Source organism: Manis pentadactyla, chromosome 1 (assembly GCF_030020395.1).
Source record: "Manis pentadactyla isolate mManPen7 chromosome 1, mManPen7.hap1, whole genome shotgun sequence".
In the NCBI taxonomy this organism is placed as follows: Eukaryota; Metazoa; Chordata; class Mammalia; order Pholidota; family Manidae; genus Manis; species Manis pentadactyla.
In genome coordinates, this window is record NC_080019.1 from 235,366,589 (window position 1) to 235,380,452 (window position 13,864).

A 13,864-nucleotide genomic window follows, 5' to 3' on the forward strand; every position below is an offset into this window, starting at 1 on the left:
TGGATGCATTCCCATTGAGCTAAGACCCAAGTTTAAAGACAGACATTGTGTTTTGAGATACAGTTCACACACCATAAAATTTACTCTTTTATAGTACTTTATATGATTCAGCAGGTTTTAGTGTATCCACAAGGCTGATCAACCACCACTACTAATCCTAGAGCATTTTCATCACCCCCCCCCAGAAAACCCTATTCCCCATTAGCAGCTATTCCCTATTCCCTCTCACTCTCCCGTTCTCCCTAAGTGCCTGGTAACCAATAATATATTTCCCATGATAGACTTTTTCCTTCTATATATTTTCCTTTGGAAATAGCATTTATGCAGATTAAACACAAACTTCACCTGGCCACAGACTTTGGTAAAATATACATTATTAGAACACAACATTAGCATTCCTAAGCTCAGCATGTTAGATTAAAAATAATTAGTAATGTAGATAAGATTATCCATGATTATTAGTCATGCCATCAATACTCTTAAGAAATATGTATACAGTGTGCATAGCACATTACTGTGTCACACGTACATGCATACATACACCCATGGGCCAGAGGTTGGAATGACAGCACCTGAACGTTGGCCCTGTGCGGAATGACACACAAAGATGCATGATAGCCCCAAGGCCAACTGGGATGGAGAAGGTGCCCAGTGACAGGCAGGCCACCTGCCCCCAAGGGAATTCTGGGATGGAAGAGCCACCAGCAGCGCCAGCTCTCGAGGCAAGGCACTTCTGCCGGAGGGCTGCAATGGCCATGTCCCTGCCCTCCCAGGCCTGGATGCCTGCGTGCCCACCCCGCAGGGGATGCAGGGCTGGTGTCGGCCCCCCCACTCAGTCCAGACAAACCAGTCGCCCGGGAGTTCTGGGCAACAGCACCACAGGAGCTGGCAGCCATCTGCAATACCGCTGCCGCTTGTCAGTGAGCTGAGGGCAGAGATGGGGGACACACCTACGCAGAGCCTCATGACTACAGCACATACCACACACCAGCCACTGCGCCGAGCACTGCAGACTCTCACCTCAGTAACTGTCTGCACTCAAGTTCCCAAAGACCAAGACACCAATTAGCACTTCACACAATCCCAGTCTTACAAAAAGCCAAACATTAACTAAAAATACAAGCTGAAAGAGATGACAACATCAAAGCACAAGGTTAAACTGTACAGGCACATTTCCATTTCAGAACAAACTGAGAACTAAATTATTTCAGTCTGCAGAAATGAACCCTTGTATGCGTATGACAAAGAACTGTGACCTCATCATAGGAGACACACTGGAGGTTCCCTTAAAACTGCCTGGTGATGAATGTTTACTTTTCAAATTCAAGAAAAACTTAATCCAGTTTAGAGTGCTTCTTATTTTTGCAGGAGGTCTGAGCTATGGCAAAGCTGGGGGTGCTGCTCGGAGCTGAGGGTTCAAGGCCCCAGGCTGTTTTCCAGGGTGGTTAACCACCCCCACGGCCCGCAGGTGGCTGGGCTCTTGCTCTCACATGGACGTGAGATTTGAAGGCTGAGGGGGGAGAAGCTCCTAGAGAGACCAGGGGCCAGGCCCCTGATAATCAGTCCCCAGCAACAGGCTGCATGAGAAGTAATACCCCGGGCACTGCCACCAAGTCCCTTTTCAGCTACAGCTCATAGGCTCCGAGCCCAGGAGAACAGACGTAAGCTGCTGTTCCTGCTCAGTCAGGTGACAAGCTGCTGTGATAGCAACATGTGCACCACTGTTCTCAGTGCTTGCCGTGCACTAAGTCCTCCCCAGAAGAATGAGAGGATGTTATGCCACTTGCCCAAGTCACCCAGGAGAAGGTGACAGCGCTGGATGCACCCCAGCAGTCTGCCTCCGGGGTCCAAGTACTTAACGACCACAATATCCTGCCCCATGCCCAGCCAAGACTCAGTTGCTGGAAAGGTAACCAAACTCCACAATGGGCCACCAGCCCTTAAAATCAGTACCCTAGACTCTCTGGAGAGCTAGACTGCTCAGTGACGCTGACCGACACTCACTCCAGAAGGCATGTTCCTTTCTGGGCCCCACCAACACCTCTCCTGGGGGTGATCGGGAAGGTTCTGAAACTCCAGGTTCAGGAGGAGTGGACTGACTTGAGCCACCAGCTAACAGCTGAGCTCTGGCCCAGATGACACATTCTCTTCCATGGAGTCGTTCTGGGGTGAGGGTTTAGGCAACCCTCACCAGCCTTGCAGGAATTTATAGACTGTCACTTGTCACTTGGAATGTGCACAATTCTAGTATTTTAGTACTTCACGGTTTCATACAGCATTGCTACTGACTTGAATAAGATTCCAACAAACTAAATCTTCACCCATTTTTCACCCATCATGGCCTCATAAATAATTTCCCTATCCACGAAAACATAAACTTGCCCTGTTGATCTCACTTTAATCATAAGCACAGATTCCATTTAAGATTTGGCTTCCTTCACACACCTTCAGAACATCCTGAACTTCCTAGTTATCTTCAAAAATCTGAACTCTCAACTCTGTTGATGCAGAAAATACTGTATTATTACTATAATACTACATAATATATGCCATTATTCTAGGGCCTTCACCCCTCCCATCAGAGCAAGCCGGTGTCTGAGGAATCACATGTCAGGTGATAACAGCATCCTTTTCCCTGCACTTTGTACAGGCAGGTTGATTCTGTCATACAGCCAGGCCACATTTGGCCCAGGGAGGCCACTAGTGCTAAGGAAGTTGAGTAGATACTGCAGAGGAATGAATTTCTCTCCTGGAGCTGCCACTCTGGTACACAGCTGGCCTAACAGGAACAGGTGGCACATATCCCATCGGCAAATCTGAGAAACTGAAATGCTAATTCCTGTAGACCAACTGACGACAATCCGAGAGCGCTAATAGGCACAGCTGGGCAGCCAGGACAGGATGACATGCCGACACAGCGCTTCCTGGCCCTCACCAAGTCCCACTGCACTGGCACACACAGTGAAAGGGGACACACTTGCCCTGTGCCCCCAGGGTTGGGGCACCCTCACTTTAACAGGGAGGCCAAGGTGGACGGCTCCACCAGAAATGCCTTCCTTGTGGGGTGGAAGAAAAGGCTCTGCTCCCGCCCACAACCCTGCATTGCTGATGCTGCGCTACGCCTAGATGGGGTGGGAAACTACTCCCGGACACGGACGGCTGCTGGCCAGGAGAGGCCGTGCTGCAGAGTCCCACCGTGGGGCTCCCGGAGGCACCAGGCAAGACTAAAGGAGCCCCGGGGACCATCCTGAGAGGCCTCGTGGAGGCTCACATACCCCACAGTGTCTGACAAAGCAAGTGCGCTGTGGGCGCCCTAAGTCCCTTCCCCTATGCTCATTACAGTCAGTAATACAGGAGACACTTCACACCAAAAGTCAGGACAGCAAAGTTATAAAAACTCAACCCAAAGCATTCAGAGACCTCCTCAGAAGCAAACACACACATTACACCACGGTGCCCAGAGATGGTGAGTCTGAATATGCACCTACCCAGCCCAAAGAGGACACCTGGAGGGACGAGCATGTGTGAGTGGGGACAGTCACCGTCCACAAACATGTGCTCTGTGCATGCCTGGCACCAAGGCCTTGCCCTCACAGTCTCATGTCTCCCCCAGGATTCTGGGACATGACAGAACCTTGACTGGGAGCCTGAACAACATCTGATTTTTTAAAGAATATGTAGTTATTTTCCTAGAATTATGATGGGAAATTACTGACCTGAAGGGGAAGCAGGAGACAGTGGTCTCATAAGTGCTCACAGGTGTAGATGCTGTGCTGAGTGCTGCATACACATCACGCACTGGGGGGCTTGCTGCTCAAGAAGCTTCCCTAACTGCCCCTCGGGCACTCTCAGTGCCCTGCTCACTACCTTCACAGCACACAGCACTGTCCCTGCTGTATTATCTTCAGTCCATCTGCCTGCTCACGCTGTCTTCCGTCCCCAAAACAGAAGTTACACGGTCTGCCTCATCTCTACAGCATCCACTGCAGGCAGAACGGTGCCTGGCAGGCAGCAGGCACCTGGGAGTGTATGATCCGATTTGATCTACACCACAGCCTGTAAGAAGGAACTGAGGCTGAGAACAGTTAAGAAACCTGCCAGAGCCAGCCCAGTCCAGAAGCAGCATCTGACCATCTGACTGCAGAGCTCACATTCTTCCACACTAGGTGACCTAAGTACCAAAGCTCCCAGGAGCCCATGCTCAAACCCACGTCCAGTAAAATGATCTGCACACACCCTGAGCTACAGTTAAGGTTATTAAAAGAAAGCTGAGTGGATAACGAGGTCTACACAGTTCAGCAAGAGACTCCGCTGTGTGGCAGCGCTAGCAGGATGCCCTCTGTTCCACAATGATGGGAAGAATAGAAGTCTGGAAATGAGGATATGGTGATGTCTCACTGAGGAATGACTCCAGGGAATACTGAAAATGAGACCAGACAAAAACCTGTCTGAGAGAACACCCTGCAGGACCCCTGAGTACCACATAATCTCTGCTGTCCTCCTGTCTGAGATTATGAGGTCCCAGGTGGAGGACAGAGGCTATCTCCTGTGCTTCTGACAGTGCAGCATATGGTTCCCCATGCATGAGGATGACTGCCTGTCAGAACCTTGTCACACACCTGGAAGAATTCTGGCCCTGCTCCTGCTTTGTTCTGGAGTCTCATCCACTGGGCACGAGTCAGATCTAGGAGCCCTAAGTGTTCGCAGAATGCAGGCTGGGGAAGGCAGAGAGATTGCCTGTGTGCAGGAACATTTTTCCAGATGCGGCTCTAATAGGAACCCTGCCTAAACCTTGTTTTTAAAGAAGGCCGCCCTAGTTCTGTTTGGCACTACTCTTTACGGGGCTGGGTACTTTAGACAGGAGTTTTTGTCGGGACAGAGGAGAGACGCAATGAAGATACAGTATTGCTATTGTTAAGATCAAAGATTAAATAGCTCTGATAAAAAGCAACACCCCTCTAGGAGAAACACACAGTTGGGAGAAGGGTGCAAAAGATGGGATCGGCCACGGCCCCCCTGGCACTACTACTCACAGTACTACTTAGCACAGAGGCAGAGGACTGAATGGGCTGCTCCCTGACAAGAACAAGACGCTTGTGAGTGAGCTGAGTGTTCTCGAATTAGGACAGACTGTCAGAATGGAATCAACCATAGCACACAGACTGGGATCTTTGTTCTTCTCTTCAGATATTGGAAGTGACACAGCTTGTGACACACAGTATCTGTTGGGTGAGTGACTCCACGACAGACCCTGAACAGTCAGTCGACAGGAGCTGTCAAGGGGCCACAGTCCTAATCCAGTCCCTCTCCGAGGGCCCGCCAGTGCTCACGCTGCTGACAAGTCATGAACACAGCATGCTTCCTCTCACTAGTGCTGCTCCTGGGGGGCTGCAGTCCATGGTCTCCACGCCCACACGGGGAACGGGGCCAATGAGGAGGAGAAACCAAGTGCAGCGAGCCTGCAGGACGGACTGCAGCTGATGAGAGGACATGAGGCTGCAGGAGGAAGGGTTCCTGTGCAGTGCTCCTCTTCTCGGGTGGAGCTTCCCTGTAAGATTCCGGGCACACTGCAGCCACGCTGTTACACAGAGGCAGTGGGTGCACACAACTCAGACCACATCACCAAGCTTCTTTCTCCCACTTTTCAGATGGAGGAACTAACTAACACAGCACAAAGAAAACAACCTTCCCCAGAGAGATGTCATGACAAGAAGGATCCTCTCCATTTCATAATTTTTCCTCAAACTACCAGGCAGGACTCAGCTGAAGACCCATATGACAGCTCCAGTAGCCAGCTGAACCCATCTCAAGTCTCAAAAATCTAGGTAAGAACAGATTCAGATTCACCAGCTCTGATGAGAGGCAGCCAAGAAGTTGAGTACAAAACCACTTTGCAAAGAACCGTGGTGAACACAACAGGCTTGGAACAATCCATCCCCCCTCCTCTTCCCAGTGGCCCCATGGAAGCGGCACATGCAGGCAGGACCTGAGTGCCGCGGTGGCCGCCGTCAGTGGTCTGGGCCGTAGATCTGTGAGGCCCCAGCCAGCCAAGGGTCGCCCTGTGCACCAGGACCCCCATCCCAGTCACACTCCGAAGGGCAGCACTCAGGCCCTGTCACTGTGCTCCATCTACCATCTCAGGGATCCAGTCCGAATGCAACTGGCCCCAGTTTGTAAAGCATACTCTTGTGTCTGCCACTAGCTCTTCTAGAGACACCTCCCCAGCCTCTTCCAAAGCTTCTCCTCACAGCTGCTCTGTGGCTGGAACATGGTGTGCTCCAAATAGAAACTTCCAGTACCTCTTCAGAGGTGAATCATTTGAAACCCTCCTACCCCATACATAAAAAATAGATCCTTCCAGCATCATTTGACCGAAGTATAAAGCAACCTGGTTGGCCTCCATGCATCCGATGGCATCTTCCAAGAGTGAAAACTCCACGCAGACATAGCCATAGTCGCAACCTGGGGACAGCATTTAAATACAGACGGGAGTGGTGTTAGTGCCTTGAAAACACAAAAGACACACTTATATCCCCTGTTTCTGAACCCCTTAAACACAAGCCCTCCCAACAAGTCCCTCCCTCCCCTCTACTAGGCAAAGCTGCTACCCCAAATGGAAACATGTCCTGAAGGAAAGTCTGGATGTTTCTGGACTTTGAGAGTCATTCCAAAAGGGCGTTTTTCTTAAATGAGACCCTTTCCCCTCTTTAACACTGATGATCTGGTGAGGGTGCCCAGAATCGGGTAGTCCCACAGAGGGTTCGAGTGGGGACCTGAAACATTTTAACCACAAACTGGAAAAAGAAAGTCAACAAGAACAGGAAGGTTATCTGGGGGGTGGGGGGAGAATGCATCCCGAGAGAGGAAGGAGAAGCAACTGCCCAGAGCTATGTTAGCAGTAACCACTTTTCAAGTAGAAACCACCTTCAGAGATAGGAGTGCTGACAAACTGAGGCAACTATTCTGTCTGGACATTACCAGAGGTTTCTGGTTGCCAGGGCACAGACCACTTCAGGCCTCCTGTTTTTGTCTTGTTTCAACTCAGGTCATAAACCAGTTAAAATCTTTATGACAGGAAGAAGGTATAAAAGCATTAATAAGTGCAAAAGGCTGGGTTCAAACCGTGGCCTGCACAGAGGCCGGCAGTGGGGCAGGCTCTGGGACAGACAGCAGTCGGTAGCCATCGGTACATGTTCAAGAACTGCACGCATAGCATTTGAGTTACAGGGCACCCTTCACCTTTCTCCTGAGCGCTCATGACCCATGAGGCTTGGAAGTCATGGGATTTACAGGCTGCTGAGCCCTAACACAAGCCATCCTGTAACTTCCCTGATGCTGACACCACACGACCACAAAACTACACCTGTCCAGGCAATGCTCCACAGGTGGTTTCCAGGCTTCCTCCACTGCCCTGCAGGATAAAGCCCATCTTTACGAGCAAAACTGTGCAAATGGAATAGCAAGAAAAAGATGTGACTTGTTCACATGAGGAGCAAGACTGAGAGAAAGAGAAACACCACTGAAACCTAGGACAATCTTGAGCACAAACTATATATAACAGGAAACTGGTATCATTGACTCAAGGGACCAAAGGCCAAACCTAAGCCAAAAACACCACCACCAGGGTAGTAGAAATGTAACTTAAAAACAATCTGAACTGGGTGAGTTGAGTTGGATTCCTAGTCACATGGGATGAAGGCCAAAAGTATTTTATGATGACAGTAGTAAGGCTGTGACTTTAGGTTTGTTAAGTGCTTCAAGTTCGTTATGAAATATTACATGTAATGGTATATAGGCTGATTCTTGATTTGAATTTTAGGAAATGAGCAGGAAGAAAGACAGAAAGCTATGAGAAATCGCAGCACCACCTCAGGCTGAGACACAGATTTTCTATCTGATTTCACATCTTTGACCAACACAGATTAAAACCTCTGTTTAAATTTATCACAAAATCAGTCCCCTGATTAGTAACTTTTTGGAGAAATGAAACTGCTTTAGAGAAACACTGTATGCATTTGTGTATGTCCTATTAACAATGTAAACTGTTTTGTTACTTAATTCCCTTCAAGTGGATTTTCTGGCTCAAACTCAGCCAAAATCTCCTACGTGAAACGTTCTGCATGGCGTAGGGGCTCTGGACGCTCTTGAGAAACACTGGAGAAAGGCAGAAGCAACTTTTATCACCACATGACGCCTGCACACACTCAGATGCATGTGCCCCGTCGGGAAGGGCAGCCATGGCACAAGCAGGTGTGCTCTTAGCATGCTGTGTCCTCTACAGAACATGTCAAAGGAGTGGCCAGGTGTGTGGAAGGCAGCCCTCTCTGCAGCCACCAAAATGAAAACCACAGGGAATGGACACCAAATGGGCAAAGCCCTGAGGTTCTTTTCTGTACCTAAGTAACTATTGCGGCCCAGAGGAACGCACGTAGAGGGAGAGAAAACTCGTGACAACATTCATTCTTCGCTGAAAGACAAACTGACTTTGTTACCAAGGTCACTGGGGAGAAAAAGACACAGTCCGCAGGAGACACTCTGAGCACCAGACAGCATCTCTGTACACTGGCTCCGAAATACTGCAAGGTGACAATGTGCTCCAGATGTAGTACTGAATTCACAACATTCAGTTTCTTCTGCCTGAAACTTTAGCTAGTAAATAATAACTTCAAGAAACTCAACGATTAATTATAATATGTAAAACTTAAAAAAATTTTTAATTAAAAAAGTACCTAATCTCGATCCCAGGCATTTTGTGTCTCCAAGACTCATGGTTGTACTTCAAGAAGTTTCAGGAATTGACAAAATGGATGATGATACTAAGTAATATTTACACACACTTGTTGGTGCAAGGTTGTATTCTAAACACATTACACAGACTGATTTAATTCTCATAAGACTACCCTAGAGGTAAATATTATTCACTTCATTTTACTCATGGGGAAGCAGGCAAAGAAAGAATAAGCAATTTGCTCAAAATCACCTCAATGATTAAGTCTCAATCTAGGCTGCAAACCCGGGCAGTCCAGGTGCAGATGCACTACACTGTGTAGCCTCTTCCCCTTTCAGAAGATCCCAGACTGGTACAAGTCACTGGGACTCCAAGCTCCACAGAGCCCGGTGACAGAAAGGGCCCAAGTGGCTGAGTGCAGATGGGACCACAGCTACAGGTAAGACGCTGAGATCCGCAGCGGTGGGGCCCCTCACTCTCAGACAGTCGCGGCAGAGCCCCGGCGGACAGTGAGGAAGCGTTTCTGCCCAGGGCCCGCCTGGCCTGGCTGCCGAAATGCCTCCCAAAGACGGGAACTCAGAAGTCTTGTCAGAGTTGATGGCTATAAAAATGACAGTACGGCAAGCTTCTTGACAGAGTATACTATAGGATATTTTGAAAGCTTTAAAAATGAGAACAATTACATGAAATGTGCACAGAGAAAGGACTGGAATTAAATACCACAAAGCTGCACCTAACTCAGAGGTTAGAGACTAAACTCAGCAGATGAGGTGCGATCCACGCACTGTCACGACCACACTCGGCCACGCCAACCCAAGGCAAAAGACACACCGCCTCTCAGTACAGGAAGCCTCGCACTGCCATTCCTGCCTCTGGCTTTCCAGCAGGTGGCTGTTCTTTAGGCTGACACAGATGAAGGGGTGGGTGTGCGTTTAAGGGCCATGATGGATGACAACTACAATTCATCTCTTTGAATAACACAGTGAGAGCCAGCATGTGAACGCTCACGCTCAGAGAAACTTGCAAACAGGGGCCTATGAAGCCATTATCAAGTCACACCCCACCTCTCATGCTCACTCTGTGAGAGGGAAGATGAATGTGGGACAGGGGAAAGGGCTTGAGCAAGCTCAGTGGATTTACAAAATCTGAAAATGATGTAACACAACTACATAAAAATGATTACTATGGTTGTATTGTTACAGTAGAATAAGGAACATTTTTCTTTACCTCTCAAATGTGATTTTGTAATGCACAGAAAAAATTCTAGTAGACACAGAAGACATCCCACCCAAAGACCTAAACATTCTGGAAAGGACCAACCAAACCGACACTGAGAATTGCTAGGAGCCACATGGAATCATTAAAATGGTAAACTCAGTGTTAACAGCGTCACAGGTAGATTCTACCCTAAAACAAGTACCCAGAGGTCTCTCTGATTGCCTGGTGCTCCCACCACCACACACTGACAGGAAGCCTGCTAGGCTGGTGCATCCTTCGACTTTCTTACGTGACTATTAAAAAGCAGGCCTTACTCCACTTTCTAACCTGAATGACAGGTTTCCCATAGAAATGTGAATGCTTCAGACACTTTTTTTGGCAGCTGAGAAGGATGAGAGCAGGGCAAGAGAAGGAATATCAAGGTAATATTAAAATGTCAGTTCTTCTCCATCTTCATTAACCATGTGGGTGCCTGTTCACAGGAAAAGTATCTATGATAAAAGCTAACCAGGTGCTTAAGGGGGAACAAGAAACAGAAACAACCCTGATAAATAATATCCAATGCAGAGTTAATTCTTAAGTCCCTGCCCACAGAAAAGCTGACTCCGTGATGCTGATGGACCACCCCCAAGTGTCCAAGTCCACTGTTAGTCTACAACCAACCCTGGTTTTTCTAACAATTACGCAGTCATATTTATTTAGGCAATGAGACGAGCAGACCCATATTCAAACTGATCTAGGAAAACCCACCTAAGGTAAACAAGTCCGGCTGAACTTCCCTTTAGGAGAGGACTGGCTGACTTTGACTAAGCTCAGAATATACATGCCAACTACAAATGTAAAAAGGAATCAGTATTTGAAAGGACGTGGGCAGATGGGAGAGAGATTTCTTTATTTTATTGGGTATCTCTGAGGGAAAAGAAAACACAGATTGTTTCCCCTCTCTAAACAAGGAGCATTACTCCTGTGGGAACTAATCATTATGAATATAAAAAGTACCATGAAGTGATTCAGGAGGGCTTGGTTCTGTAGGTCTTGTTTTCCTAATTTCAGTTCACTGGGGACATAGGTTTTTCGGAGAAAAGTAAAGTTAGAGATTTTAGCAAAAGTCAAACAGGATGTCCACGCACCTGAATTTCTAGCAGTGGGAATACAACAAAGGAGGCCTGTGTGTAAGGTTTCCAACACATACTCTGCTCGGCTAAAACCTCCAGTGAATATACACCTGCAGCTTTTTCTACAAGAAGTAGGAAGGTATTTGGCTTATATGTCAAACTACCATCTGAGAAGAGTGGCGTTTGGCACTCATGAAGCCATCACGCTGGTATCTTACAAGCACTTTCACTTCTCTCCCTGCCCAATTGTGCATATCAGGGTTGCTGGCTTGTAAGAAAACAGGGAACAAGATGTACTTGGTGATAACTTGCTAAATTTCTGAAAAATGCACATCTCTAGTTCATGTAGTTCTCCATCCAGGCCAACTGTTTTTTAAAAATTTAATTTATTTAGTTTGTATTTTTAAGTAGTTTTCAAAGTCCAAAATTAATCCTAGGGTCACTTCATCCTGATGATGGTTCTCTAGGCCCAGGATATCATTTGTTAGAAATTATCATCCTTACTCAATTCACTTTGATCACAGTGACATGAACTATGCTACATAAGCAGAGTGGAGGGGCATGTCCTTGTCCTCACACAGCTTAGTCTGACGGAAGGAGACAAGTAGACACGCACGGAACACCTCAAGATGCTACATAAGTCTGAAAAGGGAACAATTTTTTTAAAAAATTGATATGTATATATATCTTGACAAAAAATTGATATATAATTGACATGTAACACTGTATTATAGTTGTACAACATATTGATCTGGTACACTTTCATACTGCATAACAATCACAATGCTTAGTTAACATCTATCACCACAGTTATAAACTTTTTCTTCTTGCGATGAGAACTCTTAAGATCTACTCTCTGGAAGTACCAAATGATCTGTGGAGTATAACAACAAAGCAAAACTGAAGGAACAAAACAGCAGCAGATTCACAGACTCCAAGAAAGGGACTAGTGGTTACCAAGGGGAGGGTGGGGAGGGAGAAGGGGGTTGAGGGCTATTGTGATCAGTACACATGGTGTGGGGGTCACGGGGAAGACAGTGCAGCACAGAGAAGACAAGTAGTGACTGTGGCATCTCACTACGCTGATGGACAGTGACTGCAATAGGGTATGGGGGACTTGATAATATGGGTGAATGTGTAAGCACACTGTTTGTTTTTTAATTTAATTTTTTCATTTGTTATTTTATTTTGGTATCATTAATATACAATTACATGAGCAACACTGTGGTTACTAGATTCCCCCCCTTATCAAGTCCCCATGACCACACTGTTTTTTATGTGAAACTTTCATAAGAGTGTATATCAATGATACCTTAATAAAAAAAAAAAAAAAGACCTACTCTCTGAGCAACTTTCAAATACACAATACAGTATTGTTAACTACTGTCACCATGCTGCACATCACATCCCCAGGATGTATTTATCTAGGAACATTTTTCTTTGCAGAGCCAATGATCTAGTTCAATTTTTATTCACTTTAAAACAAACAAAATAAACCCCAGAGCAACCATCAGGAGTAACCTTTGCAGATCTGCTTTCTTCCCCCGCCAAGAACACTCGAGCCTGGCAGGAGGAACAATGCAGGCGTGGTCCAAGGATCACCCATGAGGGCGGCACTGAGGCTGCAGCGAACAGCCATGCGGGGGGCGACCCCAGGTTAAGAGAGGGCCTGGGTGTGGGGGAGGCCTCTTCATTCCTGTAACCCCCGCACCAGCGTGCTCCCGGGCACACGACCACACTCGAGTCAAGGCCCAGCAACTCTGACAAGTGTCTCCACAGAGCAGCACACGGGGAAGCTACTTGTGCAGTTCAGTGCACACGCAGAGGCCGCAGCTAACATGCCCCGTGTTCTCAGCCAGGCCCCACCCCTGGGGCTGCGGCTACCCCACAGGCCAAGCAGCAAGGACAGCCGCTCCTGCGTGGGTGGTTTCAGGGGAGCACGAGACAGTGCGCCTCAGCACCCCATGCTTCCATTATAAAGCAGTACTGGGACCAGCGGTCTGACGGCTGCTCTGTGTTGCTGCTTCTCACGTGTGCCCTGCTGTTAACATCTGAGCAGAGATGAATTCCCTCACTGATTTCCAGGAACCTGTTCCTCCCAAAAGCCACAAAGCTATTTTCATTTTGACTGGGAAGAAAAATACAGCCCATGAACATTTTTTTCCCACTGCTTTGGCCCTAGTGCAAAAAAGGGACAACTCTGGAAAGTTCCACAAAGATGGTGGCTTCTGAGCTAGAAGTTTGTTTAGGATAACAGCAGATGGCACTGGCTCAGCCACTCACCAATTCCAGGAGAGAACTAGCCTCCAGAGAAAGGTCAGACGACTGGCAGTCTGCAACACTCACACTTTGACCAGCTCCCCCTGGAGAAGAGCACGGGACTCAGGGGGGTGGCACCCAGACGGAACTGTGAACCGAGTTCAGACACACCCCATGTTGGAGAGCTGGGGAAGGTGAAGAGGACACACCTGCCATCATTGCCCTGCTATGTTCCCAAAGCAGCGAGCTGTTCTACAGCATGTGTGGTGCAGTGAGATGCCTCCAGCACTACAGCCTGCCCAGCCCAACCCACCATGTGGGTGGCCCTGGTTCTGACCCAAGACTCCTTGGCTCGTGAACACACCCCACTCTCAGATCTAGATGAGACTCCACACCCCACTGCCCCAAGTAAGGTGTCATGCCGGGAGGCCAATTAAAACCCCCTTACCAGGGCTGCAACTACTGCTAGCCATCCTTGCTGGCTTTGGGCTTTCAACAAAGAAGCCTAAGCTGAAGAATGAGTCAGTTCCCAGGACAGAAAATT

General features: G+C 47.8%; 1 protein-coding gene across 3 annotated transcripts in view; it reads right to left on the bottom strand.

The window, feature by feature from the left end:
• The window catches only part of RBM6 (RNA binding motif protein 6), a 73,850-nt gene that overhangs the window by 34,966 nt on the left and 25,020 nt on the right, over window positions 1–13,864 (bottom strand). For 2 of the 3 annotated variants that reach the window (XM_036877532.2, XM_036877533.2), the window contains exon 6: window positions 6,389–6,462. The exons of the other annotated variant lie outside the window; for it this stretch is intronic. In XM_036877532.2, the coding sequence (XP_036733427.2) occupies window positions 6,389–6,462 (74 nt within the window). The remainder of the gene's footprint in view (window positions 1–6,388; window positions 6,463–13,864) is intronic. 3 annotated transcript variants of the gene reach the window in all.